This window comes from Paramisgurnus dabryanus, chromosome 19 (genome assembly GCF_030506205.2).
Source record: "Paramisgurnus dabryanus chromosome 19, PD_genome_1.1, whole genome shotgun sequence".
Taxonomy (NCBI): domain Eukaryota; kingdom Metazoa; phylum Chordata; class Actinopteri; order Cypriniformes; family Cobitidae; genus Paramisgurnus; species Paramisgurnus dabryanus.
Window position 1 is genome coordinate 18,339,946 of NC_133355.1, and position 21,566 is coordinate 18,361,511.

General features: G+C 36.8%; 1 protein-coding gene across 4 annotated transcripts in view; it reads left to right on the forward strand.

The window, feature by feature from the left end:
* The window catches only part of col16a1 (collagen, type XVI, alpha 1), an 81,256-nt gene that overhangs the window by 19,954 nt on the left and 39,736 nt on the right, over window positions 1-21,566 (forward strand). For 3 of the 4 annotated variants that reach the window (XM_065292280.1, XM_065292287.1, XM_065292290.1), the window contains exons 5-15: window positions 994-1,117; window positions 2,371-2,652; window positions 5,086-5,166; window positions 6,128-6,202; window positions 15,814-15,846; window positions 17,208-17,243; window positions 17,796-17,852; window positions 18,301-18,336; window positions 21,030-21,074; window positions 21,199-21,237; window positions 21,334-21,396. In XM_065292280.1, the coding sequence (XP_065148352.1) occupies window positions 994-1,117; window positions 2,371-2,652; window positions 5,086-5,166; window positions 6,128-6,202; window positions 15,814-15,846; window positions 17,208-17,243; window positions 17,796-17,852; window positions 18,301-18,336; window positions 21,030-21,074; window positions 21,199-21,237; window positions 21,334-21,396 (871 nt within the window). The remainder of the gene's footprint in view (window positions 1-993; window positions 1,118-2,370; window positions 2,653-5,085; window positions 5,167-6,127; window positions 6,203-15,813; window positions 15,847-17,207; window positions 17,244-17,795; window positions 17,853-18,300; window positions 18,337-21,029; window positions 21,075-21,198; window positions 21,238-21,333; window positions 21,397-21,566) is intronic. The other variant, XM_065292286.1, reaches the window with a different exon arrangement.

Below are 21,566 nucleotides of genomic sequence, written 5' to 3' on the forward strand. Positions count from 1 at the left end.
AAATGTTAAAACAAGTAAAAATACTTCTCAACTAAAGGTTTCATGTTTTAAGGATCTGTAGATAAACAAGAAACAAAACACAGATCAAAAAATGATTTGCAATGTGTAAATGTGACTCAAATAATCCAAACAGAAATCATTTCTTAAAAATCTGTAAAAGACATTTAAACCTGTCATAACAAGTTTCATCCTGTCCAAATACTGTCTTTCTTCTCTGGTTCTTCATTCATTTTTTTCCTGTGACGGGATATTACTGTTATTACCTTGGATTCTCTGTCCCTATAATAAATCATTGTCATGTTTTTGAGGCAAACACTGTACCTGCTTTATTGTGTGTGTGTATGGTGTGGTTTAAGCATGAAAACATGTTTGTGTGTGATCAAGTTTTTGACATTGTGAAAATGCTCTGGTTCTGGGTCTGTGGCTATTTTAAGAATGAAGTACTCTAAATTCTTCAGTTTATTCTGTTTATTACTACATTATCACATAATCTCTGTGTGTTACATGACATCATTACACTGCAATGAGTGATGTACAGCTACCATCTTGGAAATCAGATATTGGGCATTTTTAATGCATTATATTCAAACTTTCAAGTCATAAAAGAAAAATGTTACAGCTGTACATACTTACGGTTTATCCATCACACAGAATATGATACTTAAAATAAGTACATTGTATTGTGGGATACGTATATTTCCCACAATGATTTGAGATGGTAAACTCATTCCTGGTCTTTACATGCCCTTGACCTAGAGATCAGAGTAGAGAATGAACATGAGTTTGGTTAAGCTTTATTCCTCCCAGCATTGGTGTCAGGGGTCATATCTCCCTCTGTATTCACATTAATACATAGATACTCCCACTGGTATCAGCTTTTACACGCCAATTCTTTATTCTCTTTTACTCAAAACCCACTTGCTCTCTGTGCGTGGACCTGCATTTAGTTGTTTGTAAGTGCGCTGCAGTCTAACCACACATTTTTCTCCTCAGTCAAGTGTTTCCTCATGGACTCCCGGAGGAGTTCACCCTGGTCTTCACCCTGCTGTTGAAGAAGAAATCTCTGAATGATAACATTTACCTTTTCCAGATATCAGACGAACAAGGTTATCCTCAGGTGCGCTCACTTTCATCTCAAGTCTATTTTGTACATTAGGCTTATACAGACATTGCTTAAGCATTTGACTTTGCATTCATGAGTTGAATGTGTATGAATAGTCTCCTGCATTCTTCTGTTTTCTATTTAAAGCTAAAGTGTGTGGTTATTTTCCAAGTAACACTTGGAGTTTAACATGCAGAGACAAGTGAGGCATTTGTGGGTTGATTTAACCAAAATGTGTAAACAGTGTGTACTTTTTGTGCTATTAAAGTGTTAGGCTGTTTCATTAAACATCCCAGCTGCACACGGCAACATTGGCAATTTTTTCTCATAAATAAAAAGAGGTAAATAAATAGTTCACATGCATCTAAATATTAATTTAAAGGGGACATATCATGAAAATAAGTGCTATAATTGGGTCCCCAGTGCTTCTATCAACCTACAAAATGTGTAAAAGAACAACCCAGTAACTTAGTTTTGGTAAACCATTTACTGTAAGAATGTGAAAAAATAGGCCATTGAAATTTGAACTACCCTTGTGATGTCAGAAGGGGGTAATACCGCCCCTTAATCTGCACTATCCAACCACAGCACTGCCATTAAGTGCAGAGATCAGCACATTTGCATTTTAAAGGACATACCCAAAAACTGCACATTTTTGCTCACATCTACAAAGTGGCAATTTTAACATGTTATAATAAATTATTTATATGGTATTTTGAGCTAGACCTTCACATACGTACTCTTGGGACACCAAAGATTTATTTGACATCTTAAAAAAGTGTTGTGAAATGTACCATTTAACATAATCAACCTAATGCCTTTCCCAAGTATGAATACAAGAGGTACATTTTTGAGCGCCATTTGATATATGATAAAGGTGGTCTATATGATTCATGCATTATTTTCGTTGTCTTTGAAAGCCAAACAATAGATTTGTTTGACCAACCAACTTAAATTTATTTTGTTATTCATTTGCATTCCTCTGTAGCTCTCAAATCAAATATGGCACCATCAGTCAAATCACAACTTTTTGCTAGGGACAACAGCTAAATAATTACATTGTCAATATATTTATTTATATTAAATAATACAAGAAAAGTTTTACGGCCAGGAAGAAAAATTTATGGCCAGTAAATTTTCTCAGTTTAGCAATTTTAGACAGATGCTGCATGAAGTTTATTTGGACCCTGTGCCACAGTTCCAGCATAATAACATTTTTAAAATAAAAATGTCAACTCTCTATGTACCTATTTATCTTACTTCTTTAGGTCTCACTAGACTGGAATGGGCAAGATGGCAACCTGGCCCTGCGGGCGAGAGGGCCTGACCCTGAAGGGACAATGGTGGGATGTGTATTTGAAGGTGATGGTGTTGAATCCCTAATGGACATGCGCTGGCATAAAGTGTCTCTGAGTCTGCAAAGAGATTCTGCCTCCCTGCATGTGGACTGCAGCTCCATTGAGACCAAGCCTCTGGAGCTCCGTGGCTCGGTGGCACTAAATGGACATACACTGTTGGGCATGAGAGCTACTGACGCTGGTCCTGTAGAGGTAGGTGGTCTTATACATTTCCAGCCATGGGATACTTAGGCAGGCTGTTTAATCTTTTATAAGTAGTGTATATTATAATATCTATCATTTTTGTCTGTATATGTGGATAATACAAAGCAAACCATATCTAATTATGAAATAATGCATCAAAGCATCAACATTGGATTTCCACCATTAATTTCACCATGATTTCAATCTTTATCATGGCCTTACTGGGTCAATATTAAATAAATCAAGTTTACACACAATGTTCTAGACTATATTTAGGATGATTTTATGGTATGTAGAAAACAGTAAATCACAAAATATATTATAGTTGGGTTTTCACAGGCAAGGTCACATAGATAATTTATATATGCACATATTGTATATACAGTCAAAGTTTATTTATAAAGCACTTTTTTAAAACAACAAGTGTTCATCAAGTTCATCAGTGACAGTTCTGTGCAAAAGTCTTAGCCCACTTAAGCTAATGTAGTCGTATTGCGAGGGACACAAGTGTGCCGTTTCCACTGGCTTTTTAAAGTTTATTATGAAATCCAGAAAGACCGGCTTAATGTGTGCATTTAGGGGTTGCCATAATAGATGATACAAACACAATAAATCTCTACAAAACATTTGTTTTTACCATAATACACGCACAAGAGCCGAATGCGTATGTGGTGCACGTGCACCCATTATCTGTATCCATCCAGTAAAACCTTTCATAGACACTGCCAGTGAATAAATACAATAATTGTTCAAAAACAACTAATATTATGCTGATAAAAATATGCTGATTTAGCTGGTATTACAAAAATGTGATTACAGTACAGAATATATACGACATAAACTGCTTATTAATTAATGTTTATAATAGTTCTTAATGTGTTTGCACGTACATTAAAAAAAGCAAATAATTTCATATGCTCATGACTTATCTACTACATAAAAGTATTTTTATTAACTAAAAACAATACTGATACATTTAATAAGTAGTTTAATATGTTTATTATGGTTTGTTCAAAAACTTACAATGTTTTGAATAAGAAAGATACTGCTGCTGGCTTTCGGACTGTGTGAAGCTTGATGTGACTTAAACAAGTCGATTAAAAAGTTGTAGTTTAAAAAAACTCACACCAGAGGGACATTTTTGACATTTCAAACAATCGCATAAAAAGGTTAAAAACATGAAGTCTTGGTATATTCCATGTACAAACACCCGACTAACTTTCCCATTGTAAAGATACTGTTATGTCTCTGTGCTTTTATATTTACGCATTGACCCGTCACCCCCGAGGAACAACACAAAATGATTAAATATATTTTCATACAGTAAGATATATCAGGCCACTTCTTCATTTCATTCTCACACTCTTTTATTCATGGCAAGTGTAGTAAATATTTACCATAATTGTTTAAATCATGTTTTATACGTGCTCCCACAACAGTGTTTACTACCAGCTGGCTTATTGAAAGAGATCTCCCACAAAAAAGGGAAATACGTTACTTCACTTACTTCTGCATTCAAAAATAAGGTGGATAGGTCACAGAAATCAGTGGTATTAGGACCATATATAATCATTTTTAGTCTCTTCATTATGCGATCATATGAAAAACAAAGCAATAGTATTATAGCAACCAAAGCGTTTGCCTTAAAAACGCTGGCAAGCACTCATAGTCTGCTTCCCCCAAGCATTTTTAGCTGCGTTTAAATGCTTAGGAACTTGCTTGGTCTGTTTTCCATCCACAGGATCAATTGTGTTTTGTTTCAAAAGTGAATTGTAGTTATTATGTCTATTATTAATAAGATATTCAGTAGGCTATATGACCTTTTTAAGTGGTACTTTAGCCTTACAGATGAAGTTGTGGGGTTATATAACACAAAACAATAGGGAAGTAAAGCTATAAATGACTGAGAGATCCCGCTAGGCTGTATTGTGAGCCTTCTGCAATCCAAAGGACAAGGCTCGGGGTACCAGGATGTCAATTAGATGAATAGCTGCAAAAGCTTTCAACTCTCCTGATAATTGAACGCTACACTACTAATGCAGAAGTCGGAAGTAGATGTTTCCAATAAGCTGGTTTCCTGCAGGCTTTGCCCAGGGCATCCTGTCTGTGAGGGAAGTTTGCAAGTGTATGTGTCAGGGGCCTGTATACAGTACGTGAATGTGTGAGAGACACAAAGACCACAGGCACTCGCTTTGAAGAAGATGAAAAATCAGACCATACCAACCAAAAAATGATTTTTCTAGCTTTATGAAGTAATTATTTTCTCCAGGTGGTTATATATAAAGCATTTGTAAAGTTTATTTACTATCTCGGTTGTCCTCGGGTGGTCTCATTTGGCCCATTTTCCCTCTTCATTCTTTCTTTTAGATTACACTGTTTATAACGTGAACATTTTTGCTGTTCTGCTTGACCTGTTTGTAAAAAACTTCTCTCTTTTTTCAGATTGACATTCAGCAGGTGATGTTGTACTGCGACCCCACGCTGGCCATTCAGGAGGCCTGCTGTGAGATACCAGGAGCTCGGGTAATAAACTCTTTAAACATTATGAACATTCACAGGCTTATGCAATGGAAGCACAGTATCATTTAGTACAGAGGCAAAGCTTACTGTATGTTTTGTTAAGGGAATGTGTTATGTCAGTCAACAAGATCACCGGTATAGTTTTGCTTGTCTTCCATCGGGACGACTGCGGTGGAGGAGCAGCTTTTGACTCATTGGTGTGGGAGTGCTGCTTATTTGAGGATTTGGTGTTTCTCTTTTTTGAACTGATCAGAGGTTTGGCAAGACTAGCTGAATGGAAAAAGCTCACAGGAATGCATCACTCGCAAACACTTCAGCGTATATAAAAAGCATTAGGCCTCCCACAGACCGGAATAGAAAAATTCATACATCAGGAATTGTCACATGTGGAACTTATTTTGACAAAGAGAAGACACAATTGCTGCAATTGAATGCATTTATGAATCTAAGTAGAGTACGTTTTAAAAATGTTAATGCTATTAAACCACTTTAGTTATGTGCTAAATGGCGTTGTAGTCTTCCTGTAAATAATTTTTTATATGAGGTGTATGTTTGAAAAGAAAGATGTGAATAGCATTAAAGCCATGCCGCAAAAACGGATAGGATTTGGTTGTAATTGTAAGCCAACAAATCTCCATATGATGCTGTTTTGGGGCTGCCGCTCAAGGCTTCCTGTAAGCAGTGTTTAAAATGGAAACAGGGGCAACCGGTTCCCTGAACTTTCAGTCGAGGCTGCTTAGAAGCAGCGGAGTCAGCGATTACATCTCTGAGATTGGGAGCGATGCTTCAAGTTATTGAGCAGACAGTTGCAGACTTTAAAGGTCACATGCAATGAAAGCATCTATCAAGCTGGGTAGTTTGGTTATTATTGTAGCCAAGCAAGTGGGTTTAATTGACTCCTCACTCTGAAGTATTTGCTGGCTTTATCAAAGCAGATCGCTCTTTGACCTTTGTCCTTCTTTAGTGCCCGCCGGATGCTCCCAAGAGTCGGCGAGCGGCTGAAAACCAGGTGGAGTTTGCGGGCAATCCTTTTACAGAGGTAAATGTTAATCATTTATATCACCGAAAAATTTTGTTTACTTACTGAATGTTTCATATAAGCGTTTGCAGTGGATTAACTCGGGGGTTTTCAAACTTTTTGAGAAGGGACCCCCACATATGACGAACCCTTTAGTGAGGGACCCCTTTCCAAAAATATATCTCCATTTTTTTAATAAAGAAACATTTCAACTGTGTTAGATAAATAGTAATTGTTATATTATAAAGCAAATTCTTTACACATACACTTAAAAAAACATTTCTTGAATTTTTTGGGGACCCCTTGGAACTTTCTGGGGGACCCTAGTTTGAAAACCCCTTCATTAACTGATGTCTAACACTTGTTACTGAATCTGAATATGATGCATTATAATTGTGAAAAGAGTTTATAAACAAAATTAACTCTTTCCCTGCCAGCATTTTCACAATTTTCATGAAAGTTTAATGCCTCCCAGAAAATGCTCTTCTTTATATAAAAATACAATATATTAAATGAAACAACAGACCCTCTGCTTAAAAAAAAAATTTCTTCTTCATTAGTTCTCTTTTTATCACCTCTCAAATATGGGTAGCAAAAAAGCTGACATAATTCCATTTTTGTAAAAGGACTTTTGATAGAGATCAGAAGCAGAGCGGTCCTCAGAACTGAGACGGACATACAGCTGTTTGCCCTTGGGCAATACTTCCGGGTTTTATAAATTGTGGACCACCTGGTGGATAATAGTGGTATTGCGGAGTGACGAGATAACTCTTCAATGGCGGGGAAAGAGTTAAAATTATCGAATTTGGGTTGTAGACACATTTTTGCTTCCTCTATACTGTAAATCCATTATGTTGTGTACATCCAGCATGTGCGGATATAAAAGGCTCCAGAGGTGATCTTATCAAAATAGGTTTATCATAGCCGTTAGAAAGAGATACACTAATAACCAGGATTTTTTTGTTGTTGTTCCTTACCTGTTGGAACATTCGAATGATTCGTCCCTGCAGTGATGCAGCTCATAAATAGATGAAGAGATGAGATGAAGATATGATGTAGTCTAATAAATTTCCCCATCCTGATACATACAGCATAAAATGACAGCGTTAGCGGCCATTAAGCATCCCACTAGCAGGCAGCTGAATGAGTTCCTCTGCAGAAACTGAAATTGAACGTAAATTCTTATGAACAATGCCTAGTGGGCTGTGGCACATTTAGAAGTGCTGAAATCATTCATTGTCTGCGTCTGTGTTTTTTCGCACTTGCTGTCTTCTGTAGCTCAGTGGTAGAGTATAGCATTAGCAGCATAAAAGGTCATGGGTTCAAACCTAGGGAACAAACATTGCCAAAGTGTAAACCTTGTAAGTCGCTTTGGATAAAAGCGTCTGCCAAATGCATAACTTGCTCTCTCTGTTCCTATCTTTGCATGTTTTCTCCTGCATCTACATGTTGTCTTCCTTTACTGTTTTTAGTGGTAATTTTGCATGATTGCTACATTGTTGGCTTCCCAGTTGTTCTTCTATTTATTGTTCTCCTTAAAAACACAGCTTACCTTTGCATTATTCAATAAAATTGTTATTCAATAAAAATAACATTTTCAAACCAGATTTTTCCTTTCATAGTAGTGCAACTTCGAATGGAATTTTTTTTCCTTTATAGACGTTCTCATTGTCAACTTTTGCTTTGTGAAAAAGCCCCATTCTTGTATTTCTCCATTCATTCTCTTCAAGAATGAATGAAAGTGACATTTTACCCATAAAAACCAGTTCATCAGCAGTTTCTCAATGCTAATGAAAACCACGTAGATGTGAGTTGTTGTGGGAATGACTCTGAATTACAGTTTTGTTTATGGAGCAGAACAGTTGTGATGTTTGGTGTGGTGGGCCTGTGGTTTCTTCTGGCAGTAGTGAGTCATGATCATTAGCAGCCCTATTAAAAAGCTCTGCTGCTGAATGCATTGCATGGAGTCTTCAGATGGTCTCCAGACGGTGACATATCATCCGCTTGCCACGTATATTGTTTTCATTTTTCATATACAGCACACGCACCATAATCACGTCCAGAGGGCCACTCACCCTCGCCAAATACAATCAGACCCCCTTTTAACACTTACAGACATGTGCAATAAGACTTGCACAGTGTATAAGTGATTCATCAAAAGATTGGATTTAATTGAATTAATCATTTTAACTTGTTTACAAAACTGGTCTGTATGATTTAGATTGAGTGTTTTTCTCGAATCTGGATGATGTCCAATCACTAGGAAAGAAAAACACACACACACACACACACACACACACACACACACACACACACACACACACACACACACACACACACACACACACACACACACACACACACACACACACACACACACACACACTCACACAGGCACACACATTCTGGTTTCCATGTTTTATGGGGACATTCCATAGACGTAATACATTTTATACTGTACAAACTGTATTTCTATTCCCCTTACCTACCCCATTCCCTAACCCCAACCATCACAGAAACCCTTCTCCTACTTCACATTTTCAAGAAACATCACTTTGTTTGAATTATAACCTTGTTTCATCAAGGGGACCACAAGGTCACAAAAATACTGGTATTCCTATCTTTGTGCTCCACAAGGATTCACTATATGTATCACTTTCTGTGGCACTTACTTAGTCTTTGGCCATTTTATCCCTTTCATAAAATGTCAGCAGTGCTGACGAATTAATGTTTGACCACGGCAACCAAACTGAGCACTTATCTGAATTTGAACAGTGTCCTTTGATTGTAGTAATATAAAGTTGTAATGTAATACTGTTATTACTTTAAGTAACATGCTACTCAAAGCCATGCAGTCCTTCTGCTGTGGGAAAAAGCGTTGTAGACACATTGCTTCATACTCATAGCTAATACATATAGCTAATTGGCAGCAATATGTAACCCTGGACCACAAACACTGTCATAATTTAAAAAGCTGAATAAATAAATTTTTTTATTGATGTATGGTATGTTATGATAGGTCACTATTTGGCTGTGACCTGGAATCTGAGGGTGTGAAATATATATATAAGTTGTCCAAATGAAGTCCTTAGCACTGCATCCACTCACAAATATATATATATATATATATATATATATATATATATATATATATATATATATTAATATATAATAGAAATTTACAAAATATCTTCATGAAACATGATCTTAACTTAATATCCTAATGATTTTGGCATAAAATATTTTTTTTACCCATAAAATGTATTTTTGGCTATTGCTACAAATAAACATGTGCTACTTTAAGGGACACTCCACTTTGAAAATATACTATCTCCTAGAGTAAAACATTAGATTTTTACCGTTTTGTAATCCATTCAGCCGATCTCCGGGTCTGGCGATACCACTTTTACCATAGCTTAGCATAATCCATTGAATCTGATTAGACCATTAGCATCTCGCTCAAAAATAACCAAAGAGTTTTGATATTTTTTCTATTTAAAGGCGTTCTAAGCGAATCTGCGAGACGTTGTTTTTAGTTGACGTTTGAATTGTTTTCAAACAGACGGAGCGTAGCTAACCCCTCCCCCTCCCTTCCGTGCTTTCATGAACGCGCCCAACCCCCACCCCCAAATCCTTTTTGTCGTTTATTGGCTAGAACACTTTGTTTTGTTTTGTGGTGCTAGGTTTGGCCACTGTGTTGTTATTGCCGTTTGTGAAGCCTGGGCTGTCTACAGAGGTCGCGTTTTTTACAGTTTGATCAGCGGACAGGCAGCAAGCAGATAGTGAGGAGATGTTTGCTGTATGTAACAAAAAAAATGTTATGGTCTAAAACGCGTCAATTTGCTAAGAGCACCTTTAAAACTTGACTTTTCTGTACATTGTGTACTAAAAACAATAGAAAATTAATAATCAAGGACTCTTCTGCCGTACCATGGCTGTAGGAGGCGCAATGATATTACGCAGTGCCCGAAAATAGTCCCCTGCTATTGAAAGTTACCAAGAGGACTATTTTCAGGCGCTGCTTAATATCATTGCGTCTGCTTCACCCATGGTAATAATAATAATAATAATAATAATTCAATACATTTATATAGCACTTTTCTGCTGGACTCAAAGCGCTTTACATATGAAAGGGGGATTCTTCTCAACCACCACCAATGTGCAGCATCCACATGGATGATGCAACGGCAGCCATATTGCGCCAGTACGCCCACCACACACCAGCTTATTGGTGCAGAGGAGACAGAGTGATATAGCCAATTAGTATGAGGGGATGATTAGTGACCAGCGGGCAAGTTTGGCCAGGATGCTGGGCACACCCCTACTCTTTTTCGAAAGACATCCTGGGATTTTTAATGACCACAGAGAGTCAGGACCTCGGTTTAACGTCTCATCCGAAAGACGGTGCTTTTTGACAGTATATTGGCCCCGTCACTATACTGGGGTGTTAGGACCCACACAGACCACAGGGTGAGCATGAGAGTATAGTTCCTAGCCATATCGGCCTAGAAAATCACAACCTTTAATTTTCTGTCGGTCTCAGTACACGATGTACCTACAGAAGAGTCAAGTTTTAAATATAAAAAATATCGAAACTCTTTGGTTATTTCTTTTGTGCGATGCTAATGGTCTAATCAGATTCAATGGATTATGCTAATGCTAAAAGTGCTACAAAAAACACTACAGGTGTGCATCTTAAGACAAAACAGTGTCACCAATATACGTTAAAACTAGTCAGGAAAAGGTGTTTTTAAATTAAAGCAGCTCAAACATGCAATTAGTCTTAAGCCCTGTCCGGGAAACCGCCCTATTATGTTTTAAAACTACTAGTCGTTTTCTGTAAAGAAACGGCTTTTGCTTTGCCAAATGATGGGGAAGCAATGATTTTTAGGGCATTGGTGTGTATTACGGTATGTGTGTGAAATTATGCACCAGCGAGTGTATTTACAATATGTGCATATTTGAGGTCATTTGAGGAACTCAGACAACATTACAGCTGCGAGTTCAGGTTCTCATGCAAACTCACAGAAATCCAGACTCCCTTCTAGCCCACATTTTATTCATTTATCCGATGCACATGCGTAGACAGGCAAAAAAAAGTTTACCCATGACCCAGGTTACAGTCTTGTAGCTCAGCAGTCTGTGTTTTAGGACAGACTGTAATGAGTTCCAGGCTGTGTCTGTCTTCTGCATTAACCCCTTCCTCACATGCAGGATCCATCCTGCAATAAACTCCCATAAAAGCCTAGCATTCTTCTGTCATTACATTTGCTTTCTGTTGAGCTCAACGGCAGAGAGAAATTCATGAGCTGAGTCGCAGCTAAACAAAGCTCTCTGCATTATTCATGCACACATTCCACAAGGGTTTTGGGAACAGGTCATCATAATTCTCCTCCATCCCATGTTGCCCTGTAGCTGTATGGACAACATGTTCATTTCATGTTCTCCGTATTTATTGTTTGTTTATGTATGTGCTTCCAGTCATTTCTAAACTGGATCACAGGGCATGACTGGAGATACAGGGCACTTTTTCTGTCACACTGTATCTATACTACTGCCTGTTTTACCAATCTGATCAGACTCTCCTTGCTGTGTTTGGTCTCCATGCTCGGACACGACTTAAGCATTTACTTTCACATCTGCCACACAAACACATCTTTTGTTTTTCTGTCTGTCCCTGATGTTCTCTTTCAAATGATGTCCCTTCTCACTGCACTTCCCCCTCTCCCTTTCTCTTGCCAGCTTTTCTCCCCGTTTGCTCTTTCGAAAGCCTCTCATATTCACAGTTGATCATGCTGATGAAACTTACTGTAACAGTTTTATGACAATGCATATATAAAGCAAGCACTGGAATGCGCCACCATCAGCCCAGCAGATCATTCTCAGAAATGAGTAAAGAATGTGAGATTATTATCCTGCTATGCAAATGAGTTTTAGCATCTTAGCCTCTGTTAAGTTTAAATGGGGTGGGGGGGATGTTAAAGCTATTTTATGAATTCTGGCTTATTATCACTGTTTCTATAAATGCTTAACGTAGACAAAGTGTCAAAAAGCAGTTTGACATGTGACCGAGTATTTCTGTGCCAAATGAACTTCGACGGGGTTCATAATGTTTCTAAAAGTTTTTTTCAAACATAAAAAATTCATACGTATCAATTTCTTCTGTGGGCAATTTCAGTGCAGTAAGTACAGTGGAAGTCCTTATATGGGCAGTTCAACCAGAATAGTGCACGCACACACTAACCAAGAGCTAATACGATATCAATGTCACAGAACAAGTGTTTTTTTTTTTTGAACATGAAAGATTAATACGTTACATTTTTTTAATGGGCAATTTCAGTGCAGTAAGTACAGTGGAAGTCCTTATATGGGCACTTATATACCGGAATAGCACATGCACACACTAACCAAGAGCTAATACGATATCAATGTCACAGAACAAGTGTTGTTTTTTCGAACATGAAAGATTAATACGTTACAATTTTTTAATGGGCAATTTCAGTGCAGTAAGTACACTGGAAGTCCTTATATGGGCACTTATATACCAGAATAGCGCATGCACACACCAAGAGCTTATACGATATCAACATCACAGAACAAGTGTGGTGTTATTTGTGAGAGAAATTTAAGCTTGTTCAGCAATGAACCCAGCATTATGGAAGCAATGGATATAGTTTGTTTATCCGGGGTAGCAATGGAGTTGTCCATGTGTGTTTGTTTAACGCTGGATTTTTCGAAACGGGGCAATACCAACCGGGTCATGAGTCGTAGGCGCTAAGTAAAACTGCATAAAATATCTGTGTTTTGTTTGCAATTGGCACGCAAGTGCATATAATGTAAACGACATGAACATGTAGTGATTCATAAGTTATACAGAGATAGTGGGATAATGTTTTGTGTTTGTTGCTTGCTCGTGGCTCGCTCTGCCCGCTGTACATCTCCAGGAGCTCAGGTTTATTCAGAATGAATAGGTACAGCTGATCTGTCTTTTATAAATCTGATAAAAGGGCGATTCCACAGTTTCGGTCCTCAAGGGGTGTAATGACCAATATAGATAATGGGTCTTTAACAGTGGGTCCGGGGCCCATTGGGGGTCTGTGGTGGTATTACTGGGGGTCCTCCAAATATTATTTGAAATCAAAATATCATCTGAAATTAGGCATAAAACAAAAATGCATTAATATGCTAATAACAGAAATGATACAAACTTGATTGAAACGAAGGTTTCCACATATAATATTATAAAATTTTACAAAAATGAAGATTCCCTAATATGTATTAATTTAAAATGTAATTGTTATGTGTCTATCTACTGTATACAAAAAAATATAATTTTATGTATTTGTAACATAACCATCACAACAAAGAATGTAAATCCAATTTTAATTTGATACATGTACTGGGGGTCCTTGGTCCTCCTCATATCAATTAAGGGGTCCTTGGCCTGAAAAAGGTTGAAGACCTCTGATATAGATCGTCGTGTTCATCTTGAAAGAACATTCATGGTGGTTGTATACATTTTGAAAGATTCTGCACATCAAAGCTCCATTTGATGGCAGCTAGAGCAGAGGTCCTCAACCACCGGGTCGTGACCCAGTACCGGGTCGTGGACAAGTTGCCATCCTGAAAAATGTGTATAATAGCCGCGTAATAGCTTTCTCTGGTATTTTTACCTTTAAGAGCCGACTTCAAATAAAATCAATCATTTCTTGGTCTCTCTCTCTCTACCAGCACATCAGCGATCACATTGCTGTCATAAGAGTTTTGAGCATACAGTAGGGGAGAACCGGGGCAAAAGTAACGTGGGATGAAAGTAACAAGGCGATTTTCTCCCAGCCCTGATAACATTTTGCATCCCAAACTATGACAGCATCTTTAGCACACAAACCCTTGACAGACCTGACAAATATTGCGTTATTTTCTAATCATTTTCCGCGTGCTGATCCAGAAAGGTGTTTTCATCCATGATAAGTAAATTCCAAAAGCGGTCATTTTTTTCTTATAACGCGTTGTGTTTCTCGTTTCATGTGTAAAAATACTGATCAATCTACAGGTTATTTAAAGAGTAACTAAACCCTAAACCAACTTTTTTTTTAGTTAATGATCTGTAAGAATGATGCTTTATTAGTGCTGTTCATTGATTTTAGTAACTTTTTTGACATTTGGATATAAAGTGTTTCAATACTGCAATATATGGTGTAAAAACGTCTGAGTGCTGCCCTCTTCAGGTTGAACGGTGGCTACTGCAGTTGAATTTTCCTATTGGATGTTGGGTCCAAAAAATGACTCGTGACGTAAACAGGTTCAAGCTCACCACGCCCTGTTATGATCTCACCACACACTTGGTACGAGCTTAGTTCATCCCCTCTATCTCCGTTGGGATCTGCCCACTTTTCATGCATTTTTCAAATATTGCCAGTGGGCGGAGTCAGGCTCTGACCAGGGGTTTAGTTACGCTTTAATGCTCTAGCACATCCTGAAGTTTGACTTCTCAGAGTTTTTCAAAATAAAAGTAAATCGGGTTTAAATGTGAAGAGATCCTGTCGGGACATAAGTAACACTTGTTTCTTTTGTCCTGCTGCTAAGAGTGTTGTATATGTTGAAAAGTGATATTATTCTAATTTCATTTAATTTCATTTTCATAGTGTTCATGCTGTTAAAAAATTTTTTATTTTCAACTATTTAAGTTTGTACTGTTGGTTGCTTTCGAAACATTTAATAAAACTGAAATTTAAAATAAAAATGTAATTTCATTATTTTTAACAAAGATAAATGACAAAAAAAGTTTGCAGTTACATGTTAAAGATGTCATGGTCATGTATATTTATTAAAAACAAGTGTAACACAAAAATCTATCTTGTTTTGTTGTGTTACTTTTGACCCATCAGTGTGTTACTTTCGTCCCTGTGTGTTAATTTTCACTACTCATGTTTAAAGTGAAATTATACTGAAGTCGTTTCACATTTTTTCAAAATTCCACCTGGTATTGATCGACCACACTTGTGAGTTACTGACCACAGCAAAATATATCTATAACATTTTCTTTAAAAATTAAGTTTTTCTGAAAAATACGTGAAGACGTTCAACCAACTCTGTAACATGGCAAATGACTGAAAAGTAATTTCAGAATTATGCAGCGATCGTGGCACCATGATCAAAATAAACTCTTTTACTGCAGTAAAAAAAATGGGTAGCTTTTAACGTAGGTTTAAAAGGAACCTAAACATTTAGTCATCATTAAAATCATATTGTAAACAGGAGTCTCCGTGCCTCCGCACCCATTGTTACATACATACATCAACTCAATTTTGAACAGTAGTTTACCATTGCCAGATTTATCCTGCCTTTCACACAGCTGTATCCCAGGTTTTCTTAGAATGTTAACCTGAGAACAATGGCTTTCTCCGTGAAGATTGATTTTTGCAGGCTAATGTTTCACAAAGTGATCCCTAAACTTCGGATATATGAAGGATCTAATATTACTCATGATTAACATGAGATAAGCAGAAACAACGTGTGTTATGTGAGCTTTAAATGTGATACGATGTGTCAGGATTGGGTTATGACCATCACTGTGTTTTATTATAAATCTCACCTTCTTTTTCCATTTCTCTGTTTTAAATTCTCTACAGACATTCCTTGGATCCAAGGAACTGGCTGAAAAAGTAAGTCAACAGAAAAATCTCTTTCTTCCATGTCATAAACAGGACTAGACAGGCTCGAATTATAAAGCTCCTAACAGGTAAACAAGAAGCAAGACACTGCAGGCTGGCTCCATCCAATTCCGCACGCTGTGTTGCAGTGAGAAGAACATTGACAATGGACCCTGACAAAGACATAGATAATTTACTTCTGATAGCAGAGCATTTTATGCGCTATAGTAGTGCCTTTATCTGAAGGGATTTGCTTTTGGTAGGTAAATGTGCTTCTCTGACACGATACGGGAACGCCGCCCATGTGTCGCATACAAAACTCCTATCAGTTTGTCGCTCCTGTTCCTTCTCCGCACCCACCCAAAATCTCTTCTTCTGGCGTATTCAATAAAAAGGCATTAACCTGCTTTCAATTGAAATGCAAAGCCTGAAAATGCCAGTATATGTGTGTGATGGGAGTGGGGCTTTTGTGCTTTTAAGATCGCTCTCAAATAAACAATGGATCGATGTGCACAGCTCCAAGAAAACATCATGAGGCAAAAACTAATTATTGGTAGAAAACCTCAAAATATTGGTCAGGTTTACACCCTACTTCAAAGTCCAGCATTGTAATTTATGCTTTATATTGGTTAGCAGCACTGGTTTAATGATGCTTCAGCAAGGCTATTTAAGTTAAGTGGCCTGGTAGTGTCACATGTTTCAACATTGCAATCTCACTAATTCTTTTTTACGACAGTATAGTCTCTACCAAGAATCTTTTCACTCGTGTGAATAGATTGATCGGCTCAGCGTGCACCTCTGGAAAGTATGAATCAGTCCAGCCGTGAGCCAACCGTCCAGAGATTCAGAACGGCACAGGAGCAGACCCCTTCCCCTCCCTTTCTCTACCTCACCACATCAACATACGTTAACTGCCTGTTGGCTAAGCAGGACTTACTGACACACAGCGAGTGGTAGATTTGGTTTTAATTGAGCTCTTCCGCTAAAAACTAGCAGCCATTTATAACTTATTTCGCTCCGCATGTCCCTCCCTCCTTTGTAGCTGTGCAGCTGCCATCGGAAAGCGTTGCCGTGAGGATTCTTCTGTTTCTATTGATCTTTGTCTCCCATGAGAGAAATGCAGCAGGCAAATGATACGCAGCCATGGTCGTCGTGCACGCGCCCCAGGTCCTGTATTCCTATGCAGTTTAACGTAATGTTTCACTGCCACCTACAGGCCAACATATGTCACAGTAACAAAAGCAAAGCTGGTGTATTCCCTCATCCACACGATGGATGGAGATGGATGCAATATATAATCAAAAATAACACATGCACCCCATAAAAAAATTGCAGCATACAGGAACAAATAGTTTTTTTTTTCTTTTTCCCAGTGCGCAGGGTGTGTAGTGCTCAGTGAGGAATCGAGTGTGGGTATACACATTCAGTATGTCATACTGTATATGCAGCATGTGCAATGCGTAGGTAGTCTGCAGGTTTTGCATGCATGTGTGCGCATGAGTGCCACGTCCACTGTTATCTGCCCTTGGAATAAGGACATTTATCACGACTCTCGGCAAGACTCCAACGCACTTAAAGAATGTTAAAGAGGTTGGCAAGACTTTCTGCTGCTTTTGAAGTGTTTGATAAACATAAGCTGGTTTATAAAATACAGCTGCCCATGCACTCGCCCACAGATTCACTGTAATACTTTTAATGCATCGTGCCCAGATTTACAGTAGCTATAGGCACATGTTTTCCTAAACAGTGGCAGATGTTTTTGCACGGTGCCCAGAATTGATCCGTGCCTCAACCACATTATTTTGCTTAACGTGTCATGCTCCATTCAAGTTTTGCATGTAAATTATTTTGTCTGGAAATTATTTTACAGTAAACACACTGTTTTTTCTAGCATGGAAAATGGCTGATGTAGTTATAGATGGTTACGGTGTACATCCAATGAACTGTTGATTGTATTGCAGGTGATCCAGGAGGGTTATGCTGGTCAGAAAGGCTCCAAAGGAGATAAAGGAGAAAGGGTAAGATTTGAAATTATTCTTAAACGTTTAGTCATATTGCATTAAAAGCAAGAGAAGGAACGCACATGTTTGTGTGCAAAATTCGCTATCACCTCCTGTCCAGGCATGTTGAGAATAAATGATTGCAGTGCTATTTATTTTGGCATATTTAACAAATGCCTCATTAGGAAGTAGATTTTGTGCCAATTATTCTGCTTGGCCAACTACTCGAGTCTTTCATTATTTTTGGCATCATCTCTTAGTGCATTAATAACATTCATAAATGACCCTCTGTGAGGACAATAGTAGAAAGTTTTCATGATGGAGGTTGATACAGTATGTGACATTTAAAAGCATGAAACTTTGTTGCTTGACTAACTGTACATCAGTGTTTAGGACCATGATTTATTTTGTCGGTGACTTTTCCTTTAAAAGTTCAATATCCATTGTGAATTGTTTGATTTTGCAGGGTTTGGACTGCACTGCTGCTGGAGTTCCTGGACGAGTAAGTTGAAAGAGAAATTACCTCTCTGGCATTGACTTCCACTGACTGGTTATTAAAGTTATAAATGAACTGTCTAGTTTGAAATTAAAATTGCTTACTGTATAGTCAGGTCCAAAAGTCTGAAACCACTGGTGAAATGCAACTGTTTAGCCTTTTTTTAATTAAAGAGGTTTTCATCTTCAAAATAGCTTGTCAGCATTACACTTTGCATGGAAAAGTATTTGTTATACATTTTGTATCATAACATGTCTTTGCTATACATTTATACTGCATCATAACATGTCTTTGCTCTTCATTTATTCTGCATCATAACATGTCTTAGTCATACATTTATTCTGCATCATAACATGTCTTTGCTATACATTTATTCTGCATCATAACATGTCTTAGTCATACATTTATTCTGCATCATAACATGTCTTTGCTATACATTTATTCTGCATCATAACATGTCTTTGTCATACATTTATTCTGCATCATAACATGTCTTTGCTATACATTTATTCTGCACCATAAGTTATGTCTTTGCTATACATTTATTCTGCATCATAACATTTCTTTGTATACATCTATTCTGCATCATAACATGTCTTTGTCATACATTTATTCTGCATCATAAAATGTCTTTTGTCTTTGCTACACATTTATTCTTCATCATAACCTGTCTTTGCTCTACATTTATTCTGCATCATAACATGTCTTTGCTATACATTTATTCTGCATCATAACATGTCTTTGTCTTACATTTATTCTGCATCATAACACGTCTTTGTTATACATTTATTATGCATCATAACATGTCTTTGCTATACATTTATTCTGCATCATAACATGTCTTTGTCTTACATTTATTCTGCATCATAACATGTCTTTGTTATACATTTATTCTCCATCATAACATGTCTTTGTTATACATTTATTCTGCATCATAACATGTCTTTGTTATACATTTATTATGCATCATAACATGTCTTTGCTATACATTTATTCTGCTTTATTCTGCATCATAACATGTCTCTGTCTTACATTTATTCTGCATCATAACATGTCTTTGCTATACATTTATTCTGCATCATAACATGTCTTTGTCTTACATTTATTCTGCATCATAAGACGTCTGTTATACATTTATTATGCATCATAACATGTCTTTGCTATTTATACTGCATCATAACATGTCTTTGTTATACATTTATTCTCCATCATAACATGTCTTTGCTCTTCATTTATTCTGCATCATAACATGTCTTTGCTATACATTTATTCTGCATCGTAACATGTCTTTGTTATACATTTATTATCCATCATAACATGTCTTTGCTATACATTTATTCTGCACCATAAGTTATGTCTTTGCTATACATTTATTCTGCATCATAACATTTCTTTGTATACATCTATTCTGCATCATAACATGTCTTTGTCATACATTTATTCTGCATCATAAAATGTCTTTTGTCTTTGCTATACATTTATTCTTCATCATAACCTGTCTTTGCTCTACATTTATTCTGCATCATAACATGTCTTTGCTATACATTTATTCTGCATCATAACATGTCTTTGTCTTACATTTATTCTGCATCATAACATGTCTTTGTTATACATTTATTCTCCATCATAACATGTCTTTGCTCTTCATTTATTCTGCATCATAACATGTCTTTGCTATACATTTATTCCGCATCATAACATGTCTTTGCTATACATTTATTCTGCATCATAACATGTCTTTGTCTTACATTTATTCTGCGTCATAAGACGTCTGTTATACATTTATTATGCATCATAACATGTCTTTGCTATTTATACTGCATCATAACATGTCTTTTTTATACATTTATTCTCCATCATAACATGTCTTTGCTCTTCATTTATTCTGCATCATAACATGTCTTTGCTATACATTTATTCTGCATAGTAACATGTCTTTGTTATACATGTATTATGCATCATAACATGTCTTTGCTATACATTTATTCTGCTTTATTCTGCATCATAACATGTCTCTGTCTTACATTTATTCTGCATCATAACATGTCTCTGTCTTACATTTATTCTGCATCATAACATGTCTTTGTCTTACATTTATTCTGCATCATAAGACGTCTGTTATACATTTATTATGTATCATAACATGTCTTTGCTATTTATACTGCATCATAACATGTCTTTGTTATACATTTATTCTCCATCATAACATGTCTTTGCTCTTCATTTATTCTGCATCATAACATGTCTTTGCTATACAGTTATTCTGCATCATAACATGTCTTTGCTATACATTTATTCTCCATCATAACATGTCTTTGCTCTTCATTTATTCTGCATCATAACATGTCTTTGCTATACAGTTATTCTGCATCATAACATGTCTTTGCTATACATTTATTCTTCATTATAACATGTCTTTGCTATACATATATTTTCCATCATAACATGTCTTTGGTATACATCTATTCTGCATCGTAACATGTCTTCGCTATACATTTATTCTGTATAACCTAACCTAATTTAGTATCATAACATGTCTTTGTTATGCATTTTGCATCATTACATGTTGTTGTTATACATTTTCAAATCATAAATCTATTCCAGGTTTAAATTAGATTTTGAATCCTAAATTTTCAATGTGGTCTGATACTTTTGACCCTTTTGTATGTAACTTGAATGACGTGCATTTCTGTTTTCAGTGCTCAGAAGGTTCTAAGGGAGATAAAGGAGAGAAGGGCGAATCAGTAAGTGTTTGTTGTCCTGTCTGAAGAAACAGTTCAGTGAACGAATTTTTGTTCAACAGGCTGAAGTAGGGGGATATCTTGATACTGTTTATGGCTATTGATTCATCCATTCTTCTCTTGGCAGGGTCTGCCAACCAATTGGGGGGAAGCTATAGGTGTGAAGGTAAAGAGAGCAATTTAGTACAGTCATATATGAATATGTTATACTGTATCTTGCTACTTTTTTCTCTCTTTTTTCTGTCATTTTCTCTATCTTCAGGGATACAAAGGCCAGAAAGGGGAGATTGGAGCCCCAGGTCCATCTGGAAATCCTGGAAAAGATGTAAGTGGGATGCATGTACTGTGAATCGCTTACTATTTATGCCCTCTTCATTTACATCATATATGCATGTGCTTCTAGGTCCCTTTCAGAGTTCAAAGACATGTTAATATTTCTCACTGCAGGAGTGAACAAATATCACATCTATCACATGTCTCTCTTTGCGCATATTT